At 45.3% G+C, this 19,342-nt stretch overlaps 1 protein-coding gene across 2 annotated transcripts in view; it reads right to left on the bottom strand.

Annotated features, from left to right (window-relative positions):
* The window catches only part of TPD52L1 (TPD52 like 1), a 157,340-nt gene extending 154,936 nt beyond the window's left edge, over positions 1 to 2,404 (bottom strand). For both annotated transcript variants that reach the window (XM_040426961.1, XM_040426962.1), the window contains exon 1: positions 2,346 to 2,404. In XM_040426961.1, coding sequence (XP_040282895.1) covers positions 2,346 to 2,367 — 22 coding nt within the window. In that variant the 5' untranslated portion in view covers positions 2,368 to 2,404. The remainder of the gene's footprint in view (positions 1 to 2,345) is intronic.
* Between the last annotated feature and the right edge of the window lie 16,938 nt (positions 2,405 to 19,342).

The following is a 19,342-nucleotide window of genomic DNA, read 5'->3' as shown; positions in this document are numbered from 1 at the left end:
CAGACTTCAGGCTGTAATTTACTGCAAAAGATTTGCAACCAAGTATTAAAAAGTGAAAGTTTAACTTATGATTATTATTCTGTCCCATTACTTTTGGTCCCATAACAAGTAGGAGGCACATATGCAAACTGTTGTAATTCCTACACCGTTCACCTGATTTGGATGTAAATACCCTCATAATTAAAGCTGACGGTCTGCAGTTAAAGCACATCTAGTTCATTTAATTTCAAATCCATTGTGGTGGTGTATAGAGCCAAAAATGTTAGAATTGTGTCGATGTCCCAATATTTATGGACCTGACTGTATGTTATAGATATGTATGGAAACCGTTTCATTAAGTGACTTTGGCATAAAGAACAAAAACAGATGCTCTAATGTTTAAATTACATTGAATCCCAATAGATAGATTTGAGATAAATAAAAAGATAGATATGGGATAGATAGTTAGATAGATAGATAGATAGATAGATAGATAGAAGGATAGATAGATAGATAGATAGATAGATAGATAGATAGATAGATAGATAGAAGGATAGATAGATAGATAGATAGATAGATAGATTATCTATCTATCTATCTATCTATCTATCTATCTATCATAGATAGATAGATAGATAGATAGATAGATAGATAGATAGATAGATAGATAGATAGATAGATTAGATACTAAAACAGAAAATACAGCAGCACTGCCAACTAAGCAACTGGGTGCAAGCCCTTCAAGACTGCAGGCTATAGGTGAAAGGATATTCCAAAAACAGAAAAATGAGACAGCACTCCAAAAGTGGATGAAAGGGTGGTGGACCCACTTTATTCACCCCACACAACATTTCAGCCCAGCACAATGAGGCCTTTCTCAAGTTTGAGATAGATACGATCGATCGATAGATTAGATAGATATTAGATAGATAATAGATAGATAATAGATAGAGTAGATTAGATAGGTAGATACAGTAGATAGATATTCAATATAGATGACAGATAGATATGGTAGTTTAGATAGATAGAGTAGATAGGTAGATACAATAGATAGATAGATAGATAGATAGATAGATAGATAGATAGATAGATAGATAGATAGATAGATATGAGATACAGTAGATACATCGATAGATAGATATTAGATAGATAGATAATAGATAGATACTGTATATAGATATGAGATAGATATGAGATAGATACATAGATAGATAGATATTAGATAGATAGATATGAGATAGATAGATACTGTATATAGATATTAGATAGATAGATAGAAGATAGATAGATAGAAACTGTATATAGATATGAGATAGATACATCGATAGATAGATATTAGATAGATAGATATGAGATAGATAGATACTGTATATAGATATGAGATAGATATGATATAGATACATCGATAGATAGATATTAGATAGATAGATATGAGATAGATAGATACTGTATATAGATATGAGATAGATATGATATAGATACATCGATAGATAGATATTAGATAGATAGATATGAGATAGATAGATACTGTATATAGATATGAGATAGATATGATATAGATACATCGATAGATAGATATGAGATCGATAGATTTGAGATAGATAGATACTGTATATAGATATGAGATAGATAGATACTGTATATAGATATGAGATAGATAGATACTGTATATAGATATGAGATAGATAGATAGATAGATAGATAGATAGATAGATACATCGATAAATAGAATGCTATATATTATTGAAAACTGCATTATGTCTTTCCTTCTCTCTCTCAGACAGATGGCTACCTTAGATAGATATGGCAGATAGAAAGATACTGTAGATACATAGACATAAGAAATAGATACATTAGATAGATAAATGAAGTGTAGATAGATATATTAAACAGACAGAAATAATAAATAGATATATTAGATATTGATACACAGACATTCGATAAAGATATATAAAGACTAGTTATAGAGATAATAGACACACATTTCTTTGTATTTCTGACCAAGTGCCAGGACCTATCCTGTGGTAGTAACTATACTGTGGTAGTACCTATCCTGTGGTAGTAACTATCCTGTAGTAGTACCTATCCTGTGGTAGTACCTATCCTGTGGTAGTACCTATCCAGTGGTAGTAACTATCCAGTGGTAGTACCTATCCTGTGGTAGTACCTATACTGTGGTAGTACCCGGCGGCAGTCACACTTTATTACATCTCCTCCAGTGTGCAGTGAACTAGTTAACCATAAGAACCAGCTCTAGGTAGTTGTCAGGTTACATGGGACTGAAATGCGTGGTAGTGAAGGTGTGCCGTGTAGTGCCACTAGTCACTGCGGGTGTCAGACATACAGAAAGGGACAGACTGACTGACCTGGTTGTCGCTTGTTTTCCATGCTTCCAGTGCTGAGGCTGGCTATTGTATCTGTGACTATCTCGCTCTCCCTCCCACTGCTGGCAGGGTCTATCCCACCTCTCTCCCCTGACATCACTTCATAGCACACACCCCCTGAAAAGAGTGCTCTCTGGACCTGAGGGGGATTAACCCTTCAACAGCCTGCAAACTAGTCAAGAGAGGCTGCAAGACTTGTTATCATACACTGTATGGCAGCAAGCATGAGCAAAGGCGACAGGATCCTATCACTTATGATAATCCACATAGATTTCATATGTTATGTATAATACTATATGGGTTGGGGGCGCCCCGCATTTACCATTTAAAATGTTGGTAAGTATGGTCCTAGTGGGGGGACACTTTGGGGGTCATTTATCAAACTGGTGTAAAGTAGAACTGGCTTAGTTGCCCATAGCAACCAATCAGATTCACCTTTTCCTTTTTAAAGGTGGAATCTGATTGGTTGCTATGGGCAACTAAGCCACTTCTACTTTACACCAGTTTGATAAATGACTCCATTTGAGTTTTGCTTATTGTCAGCTGATACCTTTCACAAGCAAGAATTGTCCAAAGCGGAGAACCCCTTTAATATACACACCAGCTGCTGCAGAACCTCTGCTTAGGCTACGGTCACATCTGCAGCACTGCAATCCTGCCGCTATTTCCAGCAGAGAATGCCAGGAATCAGCCAGACTCAGACCATAGCGTGCAGCTGTCTGTGCCCAGCTGATTCTTCGCATTTTTAACGTAATGCAGTGGATCTCCACCAGACCCCATTATACTTTTAAGGGGCCGGCGGGCATTCCGATTGCATCCTGCCGCCAGGAGAATTCCAGCAGGTTGTTTTCTGTCAGACAAGCCCCCCGGAAAATATACCGTTGATGTGAAAGTAGCCTTAAAGGAGTTATCTAAGGCCGCCCATATGCCGGGCCCCTCACAATGAATATACTTACCTGGCTCACCGTGCCGCTCCTGGTCCCCGTACCGCCGCTGCTGCTTCTACCCGTGCGCGGTTGAAAATATCCGGTGTCGGGGGGAGCAGCCAATGGCAGGTGGGGACAGGGACAAGCCTTATCCCTGTCCCCGCCTGCCATTGGCTGCTCCCCCCGACACCGGATGTTTTCATCCGCGCACGGGTAGAAGCAGCAGCGGCGGTACGGGGACCAGGAGCGGCACAGTGAGCCAGGTAAGTATATTCATTGTGAGGGGCCCGGCATATGGGGTTCATTTAATAGTCTTGGATAACACCTTAAAGAGTATGGGGCAGGTTTTTGGCTGTAATTGGCTGATATGAAATGTCCTCACTCTCTTTAGAAACAAAGGTCTGCAGCATTGTGAGGTGTACAAGGGTGGCCCTGGAAAAATAAAAGTATCCCCATATCATAAATGGGTCCAAATTGACCCTGGATGCAGTAGGACCAGGGTCCTACTGTAGGACCTCCTCTTTCATGCCTGTTTTTAGGGTTAGGGCAGCAAGACCAGTTGGTTCTTTCAATTATCACTAGGTGTATTGGTACCGCCATGTACACCATGATCGATTTCATTGGGTGTACATATTGGGGGTCATTTACACAGACCGGCTTTTTACGCTGATCTTTACTCCCCTGACTGGACTAGTTTTTACTCCTCTTACAACTGTTTAACCACCTCAGCCCCCAGTGCTTAAACACCCTGAAAGACCAGGCCACTTTTTACACTTCTGACCTACACTACTTTCACCGTTTATTGCTCGGTCATGCAACTTACCACCCAAATGAATTTTACCTCCTTTTCTTCTCACTAATAGAGCTTTCATTTGGTGGTATTTCATTGCTGCTGACATTTTTACTTTTTATGTTATTAATCGAAATTTAACGATTTTTTTGCAAAAAAATGACATTTTTCACTTTCAGTTGTAAAATTTTGCAAAAAAAACGAGATCCATATATAAATTTTGCTCTAAATTTATTGTTCTACATGTCTTTGATAAAAAAAAAATGTTTGGGTAAAAAAAAAAAATGGTTTGGGTAAAAGTTATAGCGTTTACAAACTATGGTACAAAAATGTGAATTTCCGCTTTTTAAAGCAGCTCTGACTTTCTGAGCACCTGTCATGTTTCCTGAGGTTCTACAATGCCCAGACAGTACAAACACCCCACAAATGACCCCATTTCGGAAAGTAGACACCCTAAGGTATTCGCTGATGGGTATAGTGAGTTCATAGAACTTTTTATTTTTTGTCACAAGTTAGCGGAAAATGATGATTTTTTATTTTTTTTTTCTTACAAAGTCTCATATTCCACTAACTTGTGACAAAAAATAAAAACTTCCATGAACTCACTATGCCCATCAGCGAATACCTTGGGTTGTCTTCTTTCCAAAATGGGGTCACTTGTGGGGTAGTTATACTGCCCTGGCATTCTAGGGGCCCAAATGTGTGGTAAGGAGTTTGAAATCAAATTCTGTAAAAAATGACCAGTGAAATCCGAAAGGTGCTCTTTGGAATGTGGGCCCCTTTGCCCACCTAGGCTGCAAAAAAGTGTCACACATGTGGTATCTCCGTATTCAGGAGAAGTTGGGGAATGTGTTTTGGGGTGTCATTTTACATATACCCATGCTGGGTGAGATAAATATCTTGGTCAAATGCCAACTTTGTATAAAAAAAAATGGGAAAAGTTGTCTTTTGCCAAGATATTTCTCTCACCCAGCATGGGTATATGTAAAATGACACCCCAAAACACATTCCCCAACTTCTCCTGAATACGGAGATACCACATGTGTGACACTTTTTTGCAGCCTAGGTGGGCAAAGGGGCCCATATTCCAAAGAGCACCTTTCGGATTTCACTGGTCATTTTTTACAGAATTTGATTTCAAACTCCTTACCACACATTTTGGCCCCTAGAATGCCAGGGCAGTATAACTACCCCACAAGTGACCCCATTTTGGAAAGAAGACACCCCAAGGTATTTGCTGATGGGCATAGTGAGTTCATGGAAGTTTTTATTTTTTGTCACAAGTTAGTGGAATATGAGACTTTGTAAGAAAAAAAAAAAATCATCATTTTCCACTAACTTGTGACAAAAAATAAAAAATTCTAGGAACTCGCCATGCCCCTCACGGAATACCTTGGGGTGTCTTCTTTCCAAAATGGGGTCACTTGTGGGGTAGTTATACTGCCCTGGCATTTTCCAGGGGCCCTAAAGTGTGATAAGTAGGTAAATGACCTGTGAAATCCTAAAGGTGCTCTTTGGAATGTGGGCCCCTTTGCCCACCTAGGCTGCAAAAAAGAGTCACACATGTGGTATCGCCGTATTCAGGAGAAGTTGGGCAATGTGTTTTGGGGTGTCTTTTTACATATACTCATGCTGGGTGAGAGAAATATCTTGGCAAAAGACAACTTTTCCCATTTTTTTATACAAAGTTGGCATTTGACCAAGATATTTATCTCACCCAGCATGGGTATATGTAAAATGACACCCCAAAACACATTCACCAACTTCTCCTGAATACGGCGATACCACATGTGTGGCACTTTTTTGCAGCCTAGGTGGGCAAAGGGGCCCACATTCCTTTTATGAGGGCATTTTTAGACATTTGGATCCCAGACTTCTTCTCACGCTTTGGGGCCCCTAAAATGCCAGGGCAGTATAAATACCCCACATGTGACCCCATTTTGGAAAGAAGACACCCCAAGGTATTCAATGAGGGGCATGGCGAGTTCATCGAAATTTTTTTTTTAGCGGAAATTGATTTTATTTATTTTTTTCTCACAAAGTCTCCCTTTCCGCTAACTTGGGACAAAAATTTCAATCTTTCATGGACTCAATATGCCCCTCACGGAATACCTTGGGGTGTCTTCTTTCCGAAATGGGGTCACATGTGGGGTATTTATACTGCCCTGGCATTCTAGGGGCCCTAAAGCGTGAGAAGTCTGGAATATAAATGTCTAAAAATTTTTACGCATTTGGATTCCGTGAGGGGTATGGTGAGTTCATGTGAGATTTAATTTTTTGACACAAGTTAGTGGAATATGAGACTTTGTAAGAAAAAAATAATAATTTCCGCTAACTTGGGCCAAAAAAATGTCTGAATGGAGCCTTACAGGGGGGTGATCAATGACAGGGGGGTGATCAATGACAGGGGGGTGATTAGGGAGTCTATATGGGGTGATCACCCCCCTGTCATTGATCACCCCCCTATAAGGCTCCATTCAGATGTCCGTATGTGTTTTGCGGATCCGATCCATGTATCCGTGGATCCGTAAAAATCATACGGACATCTGAATGCAGCCTGACAGGGGGGGTGATCAATGACAGGGGGGGTGATCAATGACAGGGGGGTGATCAGGGAGTCTATATGGGGTGATCACCCCCCCGGAAGGCTCCAGGGAGACGCCTGTATGTGTTTTGCGGATCCGATCCATCTATCAGTGGATCCGTAAAAATCATGCGGACATCTGAATGGAGCTTTACAGGGGGGTGATCAATGACAGGGGGGTAATCAATGACAGGGGGGTGATCAGGGAGTCTATATGGGGTGATCACCACAGTCATTGATCACGCCCCTGTAAGGCTCCATTCAGACATCCGTATGCGTTTTGCGGATCCGATCCATCTATCAGTGGATCCGTAAAAATCATGCGGACATCTGAATGGAGCTTTACAGGGGGGTGATCAATGACAGGGGGGTAATCAATGACAGGGGGGTGATCAGGGAGTCTATATGGGGTGATCACCACAGTCATTGATCACGCCCCTGTAAGGCTCCATTCAGACGTCCTTATGCGTTTTGCGGATCCGATCCATCTATCAGTGGATCCGTAAAAATCATGCGGACATCTGAATGGAGCTTTACAGGGGGGTGATCAATGACAGGGGGGTGATCAGGGAGTCTATATGGGGTGATCACCACAGTCATTGATCACGCCCCTGTAAGGCTCCATTCAGACGTCCGTATGCGTTTTGCGGATCCGATCCATCTATCAGTGGATCCGTAAAAATCATGCGGACATCTGAATGGAGCTTTACAGGGGGGTGATCAATGACAGGGGGGTAATCAATGACAGGGGGGTGATCAGGGAGTCTATATGGGGTGATCACCACAGTCATTGATCACGCCCCTGTAAGGCTCCATTCAGACATCCGTATGCGTTTTGCGGATCCGATCCATCTATCAGTGGATCCGTAAAAATCATGCGGACATCTGAATGGAGCTTTACAGGGGGGTGATCAATGACAGGGGGGTAATCAATGACAGGGGGGTGATCAGGGAGTCTATATGGGGTGATCACCACAGTCATTGATCACGCCCCTGTAAGGCTCCATTCAGACGTCCTTATGCGTTTTGCGGATCCAATCCATCTATCAGTGGATCCGTAAAAATCATGCGGACATCTGAATGGAGCTTTACAGGGGGGTGATCAATGACAGGGGGGTGATCAGGGAGTCTATATGGGGTGATCACCACAGTCATTGATCACGCCCCTGTAAGGCTCCATTCAGACGTCCGTATGCGTTTTGCGGATCCGATCCATCTATCAGTGGATCCGTAAAAATCATGCGGACATCTGAATGGAGCTTTACAGGGGGGTGATCAATGACAGGGGGGTAATCAATGACAGGGGGGTGATCAGGGAGTCTATATGGGGTGATCACCACAGTCATTGATCACGCCCCCTGTAAGGCTCCATTCAGACGTCCGTATGCGTTTTGCGGATCCGATCCATCTATCAGTGGATCCGTAAAAATCATGCGGACATCTGAATGGAGCTTTACAGGGGGGTGATCAATGACAGGGGGGTAATCAATGACAGGGGGGTGATCAGGGAGTCTATATGGGGTGATCACCACAGTCATTGATCACGCCCCTGTAAGGCTCCATTCAGACGTCCGTATGCGTTTTGCGGATCCGATCCATCTATCAGTGGATCCGTAAAAATCATGCGGACATCTGAATGGAGCTTTACAGGGGGGTAATCAATGACAGGGGGGTGATCAGGGAGTCTATATGGGGTGATTACCACAGTCATTGATCACGCCCCTGTAAGGCTCCATTCAGACGTCCGTATGCGTTTTGCGGATCCGATCCATCTATCAGTGGATCCGTAAAAATCATGCGGACATCTGAATGGAGCTTTACAGGGGGGTGATCAATGACAGGGGGGTAATCAATGACAGGGGGGTGATCAGGGAGTCTATATGGGGTGATCACCACAGTCATTGATCACGCCCCCTGTAAGGCTCCATTCAGACGTCCGTATGCGTTTTGCGGATCCGATCCATCTATCAGTGGATCCGTAAAAATCATGCGGACGTCTGAATGGAGCTTTACAGGGGGGTAATCAATGACAGGGGGGTGATCAGGGAGTCTATATGGGGTGATCACCACAGTCATTGATCACGCCCCTGTAAGGCTCCATTCAGATGTCCGTATGCGTTTTGCGGATCCGATCCATCTATCAGTGGATTCGTAAAAATCATGCGGACATCTGAATGGAGCTTTACAGGGGGGTGATCAATGACAGGGGGGTAATCAATGACAGGGGGGTGATCAGGGAGTCTATATGGGGTGATCAGGGGTGATCAAGGGTGAATAAGGGGTTAATAAGTGACAGGGGGGGGGAGTGTAGTGTAGTGGTGCTTGGTGCAACATATTACTGAGCTACCTGTGTCCTCTGGTGGTCGATCCAAACAAAGGGGACCACCAGAGGACCAGGTAGCAGGTATATTAGACGCTGTTATCAAAACAGCGTCTAATATACCTGTTAGGGGTTAAAAAAATCACATCTCCAGCCTGCCAGTGAACGATCGCCGCTGGCAGGCTGGAGATCCACTCTCTTACCTTCCGTTCCTGTGAGCGCGCGCGCCTGTGTGCGCGCGTTCACAGGAAATCTCGCGTCTCGCGAGATGACGCATATATGCGTGACTGTGCGCAGGGTTGCCACCTCCGGAATGCGATCCTGCGTTAGGCGGTCCGGAGGTGGTTAAATAGTTGCAAAAAGGGGGCTTACGAAAAGTTTTGCGCCAAAAACAGGTGACTAAAAATATGAGTATATGATAAAAAGTTACGTTTTAAGCTATTCATCCATAACCCTAAGGGGACTGTGTAGCAATGGGCGGGTGCAGGAATGTCTAGCTACAACTCTGCTTTCTCACATTCTAGGACAGGTTTCTGGTGGCCATTTTAAATCATTCATGGAGAACTCCTTTAATGTGTAGTATAAGTAAAAAATCACAGGGAACATATTTTTAAAACCTCAAGAAACGTATGTTTCCTTCATTCACCATAAACAAGATTCAGACACAAGCATTCTAATGGTGAATATGATGAGAGGATTTGGTCTGCAGGAAGTCGATAACGGATTCAAGATGAATGCTGAAAACATTATCAACCATCGACAGGTTGCTGACATTACACTCATACTGTAGATAAAAATTAGGAACTTCATTTCAAAACAAAGGTTACGGCAACAGAAAATGCAGCTAAATATGGAGCAGATCGTGGAGTCATAGAAGTTGACGTTGTATAGAAGGCACAGAAGTAGTACCTGCAGTTACAGAAGTAGTAGTAGAGGTATAGAGTAGTACACTAGAAGGGGTTACAGTACATATTTGGGTCGGGGTCTTATAATATTAATTAGGTTTTCAAAACCTAAGAAACAGGCAATACAAATAAAGGCTTACATGTAACCTATTAGGAGGAAAACAAATAAATCACATGTTGGAAGGCTGAAAAGTCAGCCTGAATTTGTGGGAGGGGCGTCTGACCTTTTTAAGTGCCGGCCCCCATCTCCTCTGGGCGCTTCTGTTCACACGCTGGATAAGGAGTCGCCACGATTGCACTGCCACAGTCCGATCCGTTCATCGCTCGTACTCCGCCTGCACGCATCTCCAGGACAGGTAACTGCCTTCACTCAGTCCCGTCCCCTCCACAGGGCTCCTCCGATCAGCGGTCACATGTTTCCAGATCCGGTCGCGGAGTCGGCGTGCGTTCCAGCGTGGAACGCACGTGGATATTCACTCCCGGATTCGTGTGTTTCTCAACCTACATGTGGCTCCAGGTCGGGCAGGCTCCTTCTCTCAGGTCATCCCCTCCACAGGGCTCCTCCGACTCGTGCTAATGTGTTCCCTGCTTCCGGTCGCGGGGTCGGCGTGCGTTCCAGCGTGGAACGCATGCTGGGAAACATGGTTGTAGCTCTAGTATGGGACGGTGTGTCCATGTAAGGTGCTTTATAAGATATGTAGGTCACATGTAGCTGTAGTATAGCTCAATGAGTCCATGTCATGTGCCCCATGATTTATGCGATCTGGAGGACATGGGTAGATCTAGTCTAGGGCAATTAGTACATACAATTTGAAATATTAAGGCTGGAGGACACAGGCGGATGTATTCTACGTCAGTGAGTCCATGTGGTGTGACATGGGGAGATCAGGAGGACGCGGGCAGATGTAGGCTAGGATATTGAGTCCATGTAATGTGACATACGGTATGAGATCTGGAGGACACGTCTAGATGTAGCGGAGTCGGTCTCTCATATTACGGCTCGGTTTTTTCATTTGAAATTGACCTCTATCGGTGTTAACATCGAGCCGGATTTGTGTGTTGTGAATTACAGAGGGTGTCCTGGTTTAGTACTGTGTCGTTGCTGCCCAAACTTCCTCTGTGCTTTGTTGGGTTGCTAGGAGCTGGTCATACAGTGCCAAAGCCTCACGATGGAGCGCACGCTGGGCTGTGTTTTCCATGAGTACGACTCACCCGGTTGGGAGACACACAGCTTCAGCCTAAACTCCATGCGCGGTCACTGCACTCTGACCATTCGCCTGCCGTCATCTGTACGGATACGTAGTGGTAGCAGGACCGTTCTGTATGTGTATGTTCATTTATTGGTATGCTATGTTTCCCTATTTCCCGCTGATTCGCCCAGGCTCATACCTACCTCTGTCTCCTGGATCGCCCAGGCTCATACCTACCTCTGTCTCCTGGATCGCCCAGGCTCATAACTACCTCTGTCTCCTGGATCGCCCTGGCTCATACCTACCTCTGTCTCCTGGATCGCCCAGGCTCATACCTACCTCTGTCTCCTGGATCGCCCAGGCTCATACCTACCTCTGTCTTCTGGATCGTCCAGGCTCATACTTGCCTCTGTCGGCTGGATCGCCCAGGCTGTCATCTCCCCAGTTATTCCTCCTTCCGACTCGACTAGATTTGTTCTCCCAGGAGCGGATTCTTGCCTGTTTCATTCATCCGACATTTGGCTGAGGTCAGGTGAACCAAGACATCGGCACAGGTCTTATCCAGCAACCTCAGGTACGTTACTCAGACTGACACAGGCCTTTCTCTTTCAGGCACCGGTCGTGCTACGTTCCGGTCACATATAGTCATCCAGGACTGTTTCTCTCTCTGCAGGTTAAGCATGTCGCATGCCTCAGACGTGGAGGACACCATGTCACTCCCTGGAACGTCTGTTTCAGGTCAGTCCGACTCCATGTCCCTGAGAAGTTGGACGATTCCCAAGCTCATCGTAGAACCTAACAGGAGAGGCATCCCTCACCCGGCCTCTGCTCGTAAAGCGCAATTGTATAAACTGTTGATGACCAGCCCGAGCCCGTCAGGTGTCCAGCCTGGGATCACGTGCATTCAGCAGTCGCTGTCACAATTACAAGCCACTATTGACTCCCTGGTCTGCTCGGTGGTGGACGCTCAGTCCAGGGTGACGGTGCTGGAGTCTCGGGCCCCTGCGCCCTCCCAAGCGTCACACCCTCCTGCAGTGTCCGTTGTTTCTCAGGTGTCCTCGCCAGGTATTACCAGTTTCACCCCCAGGTGGCTCCTGCCCATTTCATTCCGGATGGTATCAAAAAAGATATTTTGGCAGGGAACGATGTGAACTTGGCATCCATCCTTATCACCTCACAGGATCTTCCTGAGAACAGGGTCATTAACTGTGGCGACATCTCTCTCGTTCTGAAGGCCAAGGACGCAAGGCATAACAGGAAGCTCTCCATCCCGGAATTTGTGTTGGCATTCAGTCTTTTTAGGGACATCGTGTGTTCAGCCCAGCCCTGAAGGAGAGTGGAATTAGACTCGTACCTCTACCTTGTCACTGATCTGGGGCACAAGTATGGTGGCTCGTCATTTTACGACTACCACCGCTCCTTTTCGGCTTAGGCTGCTGCTGCCCTGGTTCAGTTCCAGTTTATCACCAACTGGGCCAACATTGATATGGAGCTTTTTTGCCGCCACTTTGCGGGTCTTAGGGCCCCTTCATGTTCAGTGTGCTAGTCCATATTTCACTCCTCGGACTGGTGTCCTAACTCTGTCAACCCCATTCAGGATAGGTCCCTGCCCGGCACCTCGGGTTCCCAACTGGGCGCCCCCGGGGTTGACAAGCTCGGTCGCCCCATAGTGTACCTGGGTAGGAGCCAGGTCTGTAACAACTTTAATGCGAACGGTTGTGTCTTCAATGGTTGCAGGGCTCTCCACATTTGCTCGTTGTGCTTCAGGGCTCACCCTCATCCCGCCTGTCCCAAGAGGTCTGCTAAACAGTCCTGACTAGCCGACATTAACCTTGATCTGCTTGGTGTCCTTCTGCGGGATCATCCCGACAGAGGGTTCGTACAATTCCTGCTGTCTGGTTTCGCGGAAGGCTTCCACACGGGCCTTATTGCTCTACCTCAGACGTCTTGGAAGGTGGCAACTTGAGGTCTGCCTCTGAGGACCCGGCGGCAGTTGAAGAGTTGCTCCAATCTGAGGTTGACAAGGGTTTTCTCATTGGCCCGCTTGAGATTATACCTTTTTCTTCCTGGCGCATTAATCCTATTGGCCTGGTGTCTAAAAAATCATCGAAAAAAAACCTGTTAATCTATGACCTGTCCGCTCCTCATGCCTCTACCACACCCAGCCTCAACTCACTTATACCATCAGAGGAGTTCTCCATGCAATATTCCTCTATTGATGAGGCAATTAAGGCCGTTGTGATCTCCGGCAGGGGTTCCTGCTCGGCGAAGGCGGATATCGCAGACGCCTTTTAGCTCCTTCCTGTTCAACCGCATTTATGGGGTTACTACGGCCTTAGATGGGCTGGTCGATACTATTTTGCGAACAGACTCACATTTGGTTCAAAGAGTAGCCCATGGTTGTTCGATCAATTTGCCAAGGCTTTGCTTTGGATCCTCCTCCACCATGGCGGTTTGCCTACGGTCATCCACTACCTCAATGATTTCTTGATCATCGAGGGTCCACATGGCGTATCGGGCAATCTGGCTACTCTTCTCCAGATTTTCTCCAGCCTGCAGGTCCCGATAGCCCACACCAAAACAGAGGGCCCTGCCAATAGGGTGACATTTCTAGGCATCATTCTGGATTCCATCCGGATGGAGGCCAGCCTCCCGGAGGAGAAACTCGCTAGTTGCCGGGCGGTGATTTCCCACGCCGTGTCCTCGGGCCATCTATCCAAGGTTGAGCTCCAATCCTTGCTGGGGCGATTCAATTTTGCCTCCAGGATCATGCCACAGGGCAGGGCGTTCACCTCCAGGCTGCTCCAGTTGTTGCCTTCGGCTCCTGACCAGGACAGCATCGTCCATCTGGACAGCCATGCCAGGGCGGACTTGGCCATGTGGTCACTGTTCTTATCCTCATGGAACGGCATTTCTCTTTTTGTGCCTTCATGGGCGCCGTCATACCCCACCATTTTTTCGGACGCAGCTGCGTCCTGCGGGTTCGCAGCTTTTTTTGGGTCCCATTGGACGGCTGGTCAGTGGCCCGTAGAAGTCCGGTCGGACCCCGAAAGTCTGAGCTCTTCTTCCCTCCTGGAACTTTACCCTATTGTGGCGGCGGCTCAAGTGTGGGGTCATCAAAGGGGCAATGCACCTGTGATGTTTGTCACCGATAATCAAGCATTGGTTGACATTATCTTGAAAGGCTGGGCGAAATCTTTCAGGATCATGTCCCTCCTCCGCAGACTAGTTTGGCTCTCCCTTACCTATAACTTTCATGTGTTTTGTAGCCACATCCCAGGGGTCGAGAACGTAGCTGCGGATGCTCTGTCCCTCCTGGCGTTCATCGCCCATTGCCATTGCAACCTCAGGCTGTCTTACAATACCATTAAGCTGTACTTAGCCGGAATCCAGCACTGCTCTATGCTTCGCAGTCTAAGCGGAGGTTCTATTTTTTCGGTTCAAGCGGCCAAGGCTGCTCTTAGGGGAATCCAGAAGAGCGGGGATGCCCCTCCTGCCCGAAGACAGCCTGTCTCCGGCGAGATGTTTAGGAGGTTTTCTTCCGCGCTGGATGGACATCCTTTTGGGCACTCTCCTAGCTTGGTCATTAAGGCAGCTATGTACCTCGGATTTTATGGTTTCCTTAGGCCAGGCGAGTTCACTGGCACCACCTCCAAGCATCAGGGCTTGCAGGTGCGGCAATTGTCCTGGGTCCATGACCATTTTGTCCTCCGGTTACCGTCCACTAAGTCCAATTAACATGGGCCTCCCACCGAGGTCAGGTTTTTCCGAACTTCCAACATTTGGTGCCCGGTCAAGGTCCTCCAACAATTGCTAGCACTACTGCAAAATGCTCCCCTAGATGGCCCGCTGTTGCCTTTCCATGGGAATTTCCTGTCTGCAGCCAAGTTCATATCTCACATCAGGACCCTGGCTTCAGGTCTCGTTTATAACCCGCTGGTCATCACTGGGCATTCGTTCCGGATAGGGGCTGCGTCCGCAGCTTCAAAAAATGGAGTCCCGGCACACGTGATTAAAAGCATGGGTCGTTGGCGTTCCTCTTGTTTTACGAGGTACATTCCAAACCCGAATGTCGAGATTTCCCAGGCTTTCTGTAACCTCGTGCTCTGAGAGGAATTAAATGTTTTGTCACTGCTCCGCTCTCCTCGTTTCTTTTTGCCCACTGCTAGGCTTACCCTCGCTCCTGGCTCCCGGCACAACACAGCCAGCTTAGCTCAGGGGTAAGTGCTTCTCCTCGTCTGTTGCCTTTAAGCCTCTCCCATAAGTAATATTAGAGCGCTACAAGAATCATGGATGGATTGGCCATAGACCTTACAGGGAAATTTCTCGGTGGGCCGATGCCCAGGGGAGCACCCAAACCCTTCTCTCTGCCGCTGGCCAGGTACGTAATTGCTCTCTCACGTGTAATTAAAGCTGTGATAATTAGGTACTCATGTATGTGGCCAGCGATCACACATGCCCTCTTGAATTCAGTGGTGGCCGCATCTTTTGGGGCAATATATTGTGCTGCACTGTGGTATAAGGTTCTGATGAGACAGTATTTTGCACTATGGTATTGTTGACCCCGTCTAGTTCTGTTGCCCTGCATTCTGTGAATTTGGACCCACCTACAACATGGGGCCACCTTTAGTTTTTTTTTTTCCAGGGCCACTTTAAGTTCCCAGTGTGCCCCTGACAAGAATCATCATTGCCGTCAGTATATATATGAAGATCTATTTACAGGGGATAACAATCAAGTCAAAAGTATTTGCCAAGATATAAAAGAAGAAAAGATATGAAGGTATGGAAGATATAGTAAGGAAAGAGAAAGGGGAACAGGGAGTAGAATTGGTGGATTTCAGCCCATTAGTTAAAGAGCATCTGTCAGCAGATTTGTACCTATGGAAGACATCTGTGTTGGTCCCCATGTTCATATGTGCCCGTATTGCTGAGAAAAATTAAGGGGGAAATTTATAAAACTGGTGTAAACGAGAACTGGCTTAGTGGCCCATAGCAACCAATCAGATTCCACCTTTTATTTTCGAAAGAAGCAGTGAAAAATGAGAGGTGAAATCTGATTGGTTGCTATGGGCAACTAACACAGTTCTCCTTTACACCAGTTTTATAAATCTCCCCCTAAGTTTTAATATATGCAAAAGAGCCTTAAGGGGCAATGTGGCCATTGCCTTTGCATCAAGAGGCTGTGCTCTCTCTGCTACTTCCGCCCCCTCTCCATTTTGATTGACAGGACCAAGCACGAGCACCTGCAACAGGTCAGACAGTTTTATTGGTACAAATCTGCTGACAGATGCCCTTTGGAGGGGTTGTCCGCTCTTCCTTCTCTTCTCTGCAATGCAGCAGCGAGCATTGTAATTGCAACTATGGTGCTTTGTTCAAGTAAATAGGACAGAATTGGGACATCATAGTCGTAATTACACTGCTCCCTGCTGTGGTAAACAGAGAAGAGAAGGCAGCGCTCGTACGAGCTCTGCTTTGTCTTCAAATAGCTGATCTGCAGGAATGCTGGGAGTTGGACCCACGCATATCTGATATTGATGACCTATCCGGTCGATAAGGTGAGGTGTAACTACAGGTGATGACTAATTAAAATATGTTAAGAAAGCAGTATGGAAGTCTGTGCAAAGATAGGTAGTGTGATATGTGGGTTGGTTTAAGGTTAGTTTTAATTGGTACTGACAATAGTGGGTGGACCTTGGTTTGAGTATTTATATGCATATGGGTCATATTGATTTTATGCTTGACAAAGGCTGTTGCACAGACGAAACGTTGCTGATTTTTTTGTATGCTGTGAAGTCCTCAATAAAGATGAAATGATGGGAGATGCTGCCACCGCTGTCTGATTTCTACGTATTTTCTGGCTGATTGGATCCGTGGCTGGTGCAGGGCTGTTGCATCTTCCTGTAAGAAGTACAGACCATTGAGTGCTGTTCCTGCACATCTGTTTCTACTATTTGATCCAGGGAGCGTGCACCGTGGTGGGATACGTCTGATAATACAGGATGGAGACCCCCACAGGTCCGGGTAAGAACAATGAGACTTCAATCAAGCATGCATATATGTACACTGATGAGGACATTCACCGCTTCATTAATGCTGGTGAGGGAGATGCATCCTTCCTGAGTGTGCCCTCTATTGATATGCTTAAACACAAACATGAACAGGAGGCTAAGAGACTTAGCACTATGGAGTTACACCTCATCACCTTGAGGGAATATTTTAAAAGTCAAAGGATCCCAAGGGGATTAAGATCTCATCTTCGCCCTAATCTATTCCCCAACAACGCTGAGTTTGGTAAAGCATTTGAGGCGGTGAATAACAAATATTCGTTTGAACTTATGTTATTGAACATTGACTATTTACAAAAAGAGGTGGACACCCTAAAGATATCCATAAATGTATTGGAGAGTCAGATCTAGGGTCTCCTGAGTACAGAGGACTTTGCTGGACAGAAAGAAAAAGTGACACAACATGTACAGCGGCATAGGTCAGAAGTTAAACGTATGAAAAGGGATAAATGGCATAGAGATCTGGACGATTATCAGTCTGGCAAGGTCTACAATTGGCAATCATCACAGTCACAGAATGCATCTAGGCGGAGGAAGGGCAGAAGATTTGATCATGGTCGATTTGGGTTCACCACGGGGGAATCAGATTCCATGGATGAATCAGTGTCATCTAATCTAATTTTTTAGGGGCAGCAAGAAAATCAGGACACCACTGGCCCCTTAAAAGATTTACCACCGACACAGTCTGGGCCCAACAAGGGCAGTTTGCTCTTATTGTAATTTCTCTACCCTGCTCACTGAGATGGAAGCACATGCTCAGTTCCATCCTTCAACTGCCAGGACACAATCCTTTTGAAAACAAATCTAGAACAATTGGAGCAATGAATTAGGAGAACTCTGGATCCATGTAAGGTACACGACTGGCTCTAAGTTTGTTAGAAAAAGATACCCATGTTCTATATGATATTTGGTTTCTATTATTTACATTAATCATGGGATAACCCAAGATCAATGGATGCATGTGTTATTTGTGGATGATGCATCTATTAGTCATAACTGACATGTAAGCCCTTAGTGATGAAGTATAAGTAAAAATAGGTGGGACAAGATACTGACCACACCAAAGCATGCCATATACCATGCCAGAACGGCATGCCACTTATGATTAGGTCATTTACATATGCTTTAAGATGACCACCCAAAATTGCATGGAAAAATGTTCTTCTAGAGGAGTGGTTCTTCAAAAAAAGATGGCGAGTAAGCATAATTTATGGTAGAACTGTAAATCTATCTACTTCATAGAGGTGGTCAGTCAGGAGAGGTTCCATTATAGTCAGCCTTAGGAAATTAAAATGCTCTATTCACACAAGCAGTAAGGTGCGTTCCGTCAGGTTTTTGTTGCGTTTTCACAGCCAGAATGGCAAAGTCTGTGGTCCTGTTCTTTCTGCAGTTTAGCAACTGAGATGAGCAAAGAGAAGACCAAGACCACTAAGTCTTCTCGAAGGAACACATGACGAATAGCCTCAATAAGTACTGTACAGTTACTGCACTATATAAAATTATACCTATAAATGCCATTGAGCACTGTAAAGATCCAAGGGTGGCCATGATGATCTGGAGAAGCCATATTCGTGTCTTATAGATGTGTCAAAAAGCTGTTCAGAAAACGAAGCATCTGGCTATTACATTTCATTTTTGCAATGTTATACGAGAAGCGATGCCTTCTGAGTTCTCTGAATACATTCATATGACCAGACATACAGTTTTAATCATTCTCCAAGTATAATACACACTGGAATTCTACCACATTTCATGAATGTTGAGTAAAATGAGAACAATTAGACATTTGCTTGGGAAAGCTGAGATGCAATCTCACTCGAATGACTTTAGCAGACGAGGTCGTGATAAAACAAGATGGTGTTCATCTAACAAAGATCTATTTTAAACTACCATCTAAGTATTACAGACCACCCAGTAACACTGCAAGAGGTCTATCCGGGATTATACAAGTTTCCAAGTATCCTTGCTTGTGTCTCTTTTTGGACGCAAGATGAAAATCATGCAGTCTGACAAACAGGTACAGAGGATTATGATTGCTGCATTTCCAGGCAAAGGCATATGCATTCGGGTAACCATGGCAACATGTCCTCTCCGTTATAATCATTTGCTACTCAATCTGCCTACACACATATACTAATATCATTAATATGCATTAATACATAATGCCCTTAGCTTCAGAAGGGTTCAAGGACACAAGTG

Source organism: Bufo bufo, chromosome 4, assembly GCF_905171765.1.
Source record: "Bufo bufo chromosome 4, aBufBuf1.1, whole genome shotgun sequence".
In the NCBI taxonomy this organism is placed as follows: Eukaryota; Metazoa; Chordata; class Amphibia; order Anura; family Bufonidae; genus Bufo; species Bufo bufo.
Note: the sequence above shows the minus strand (reverse complement) of the source record. Positions and strands in the feature narration are given on the sequence as shown.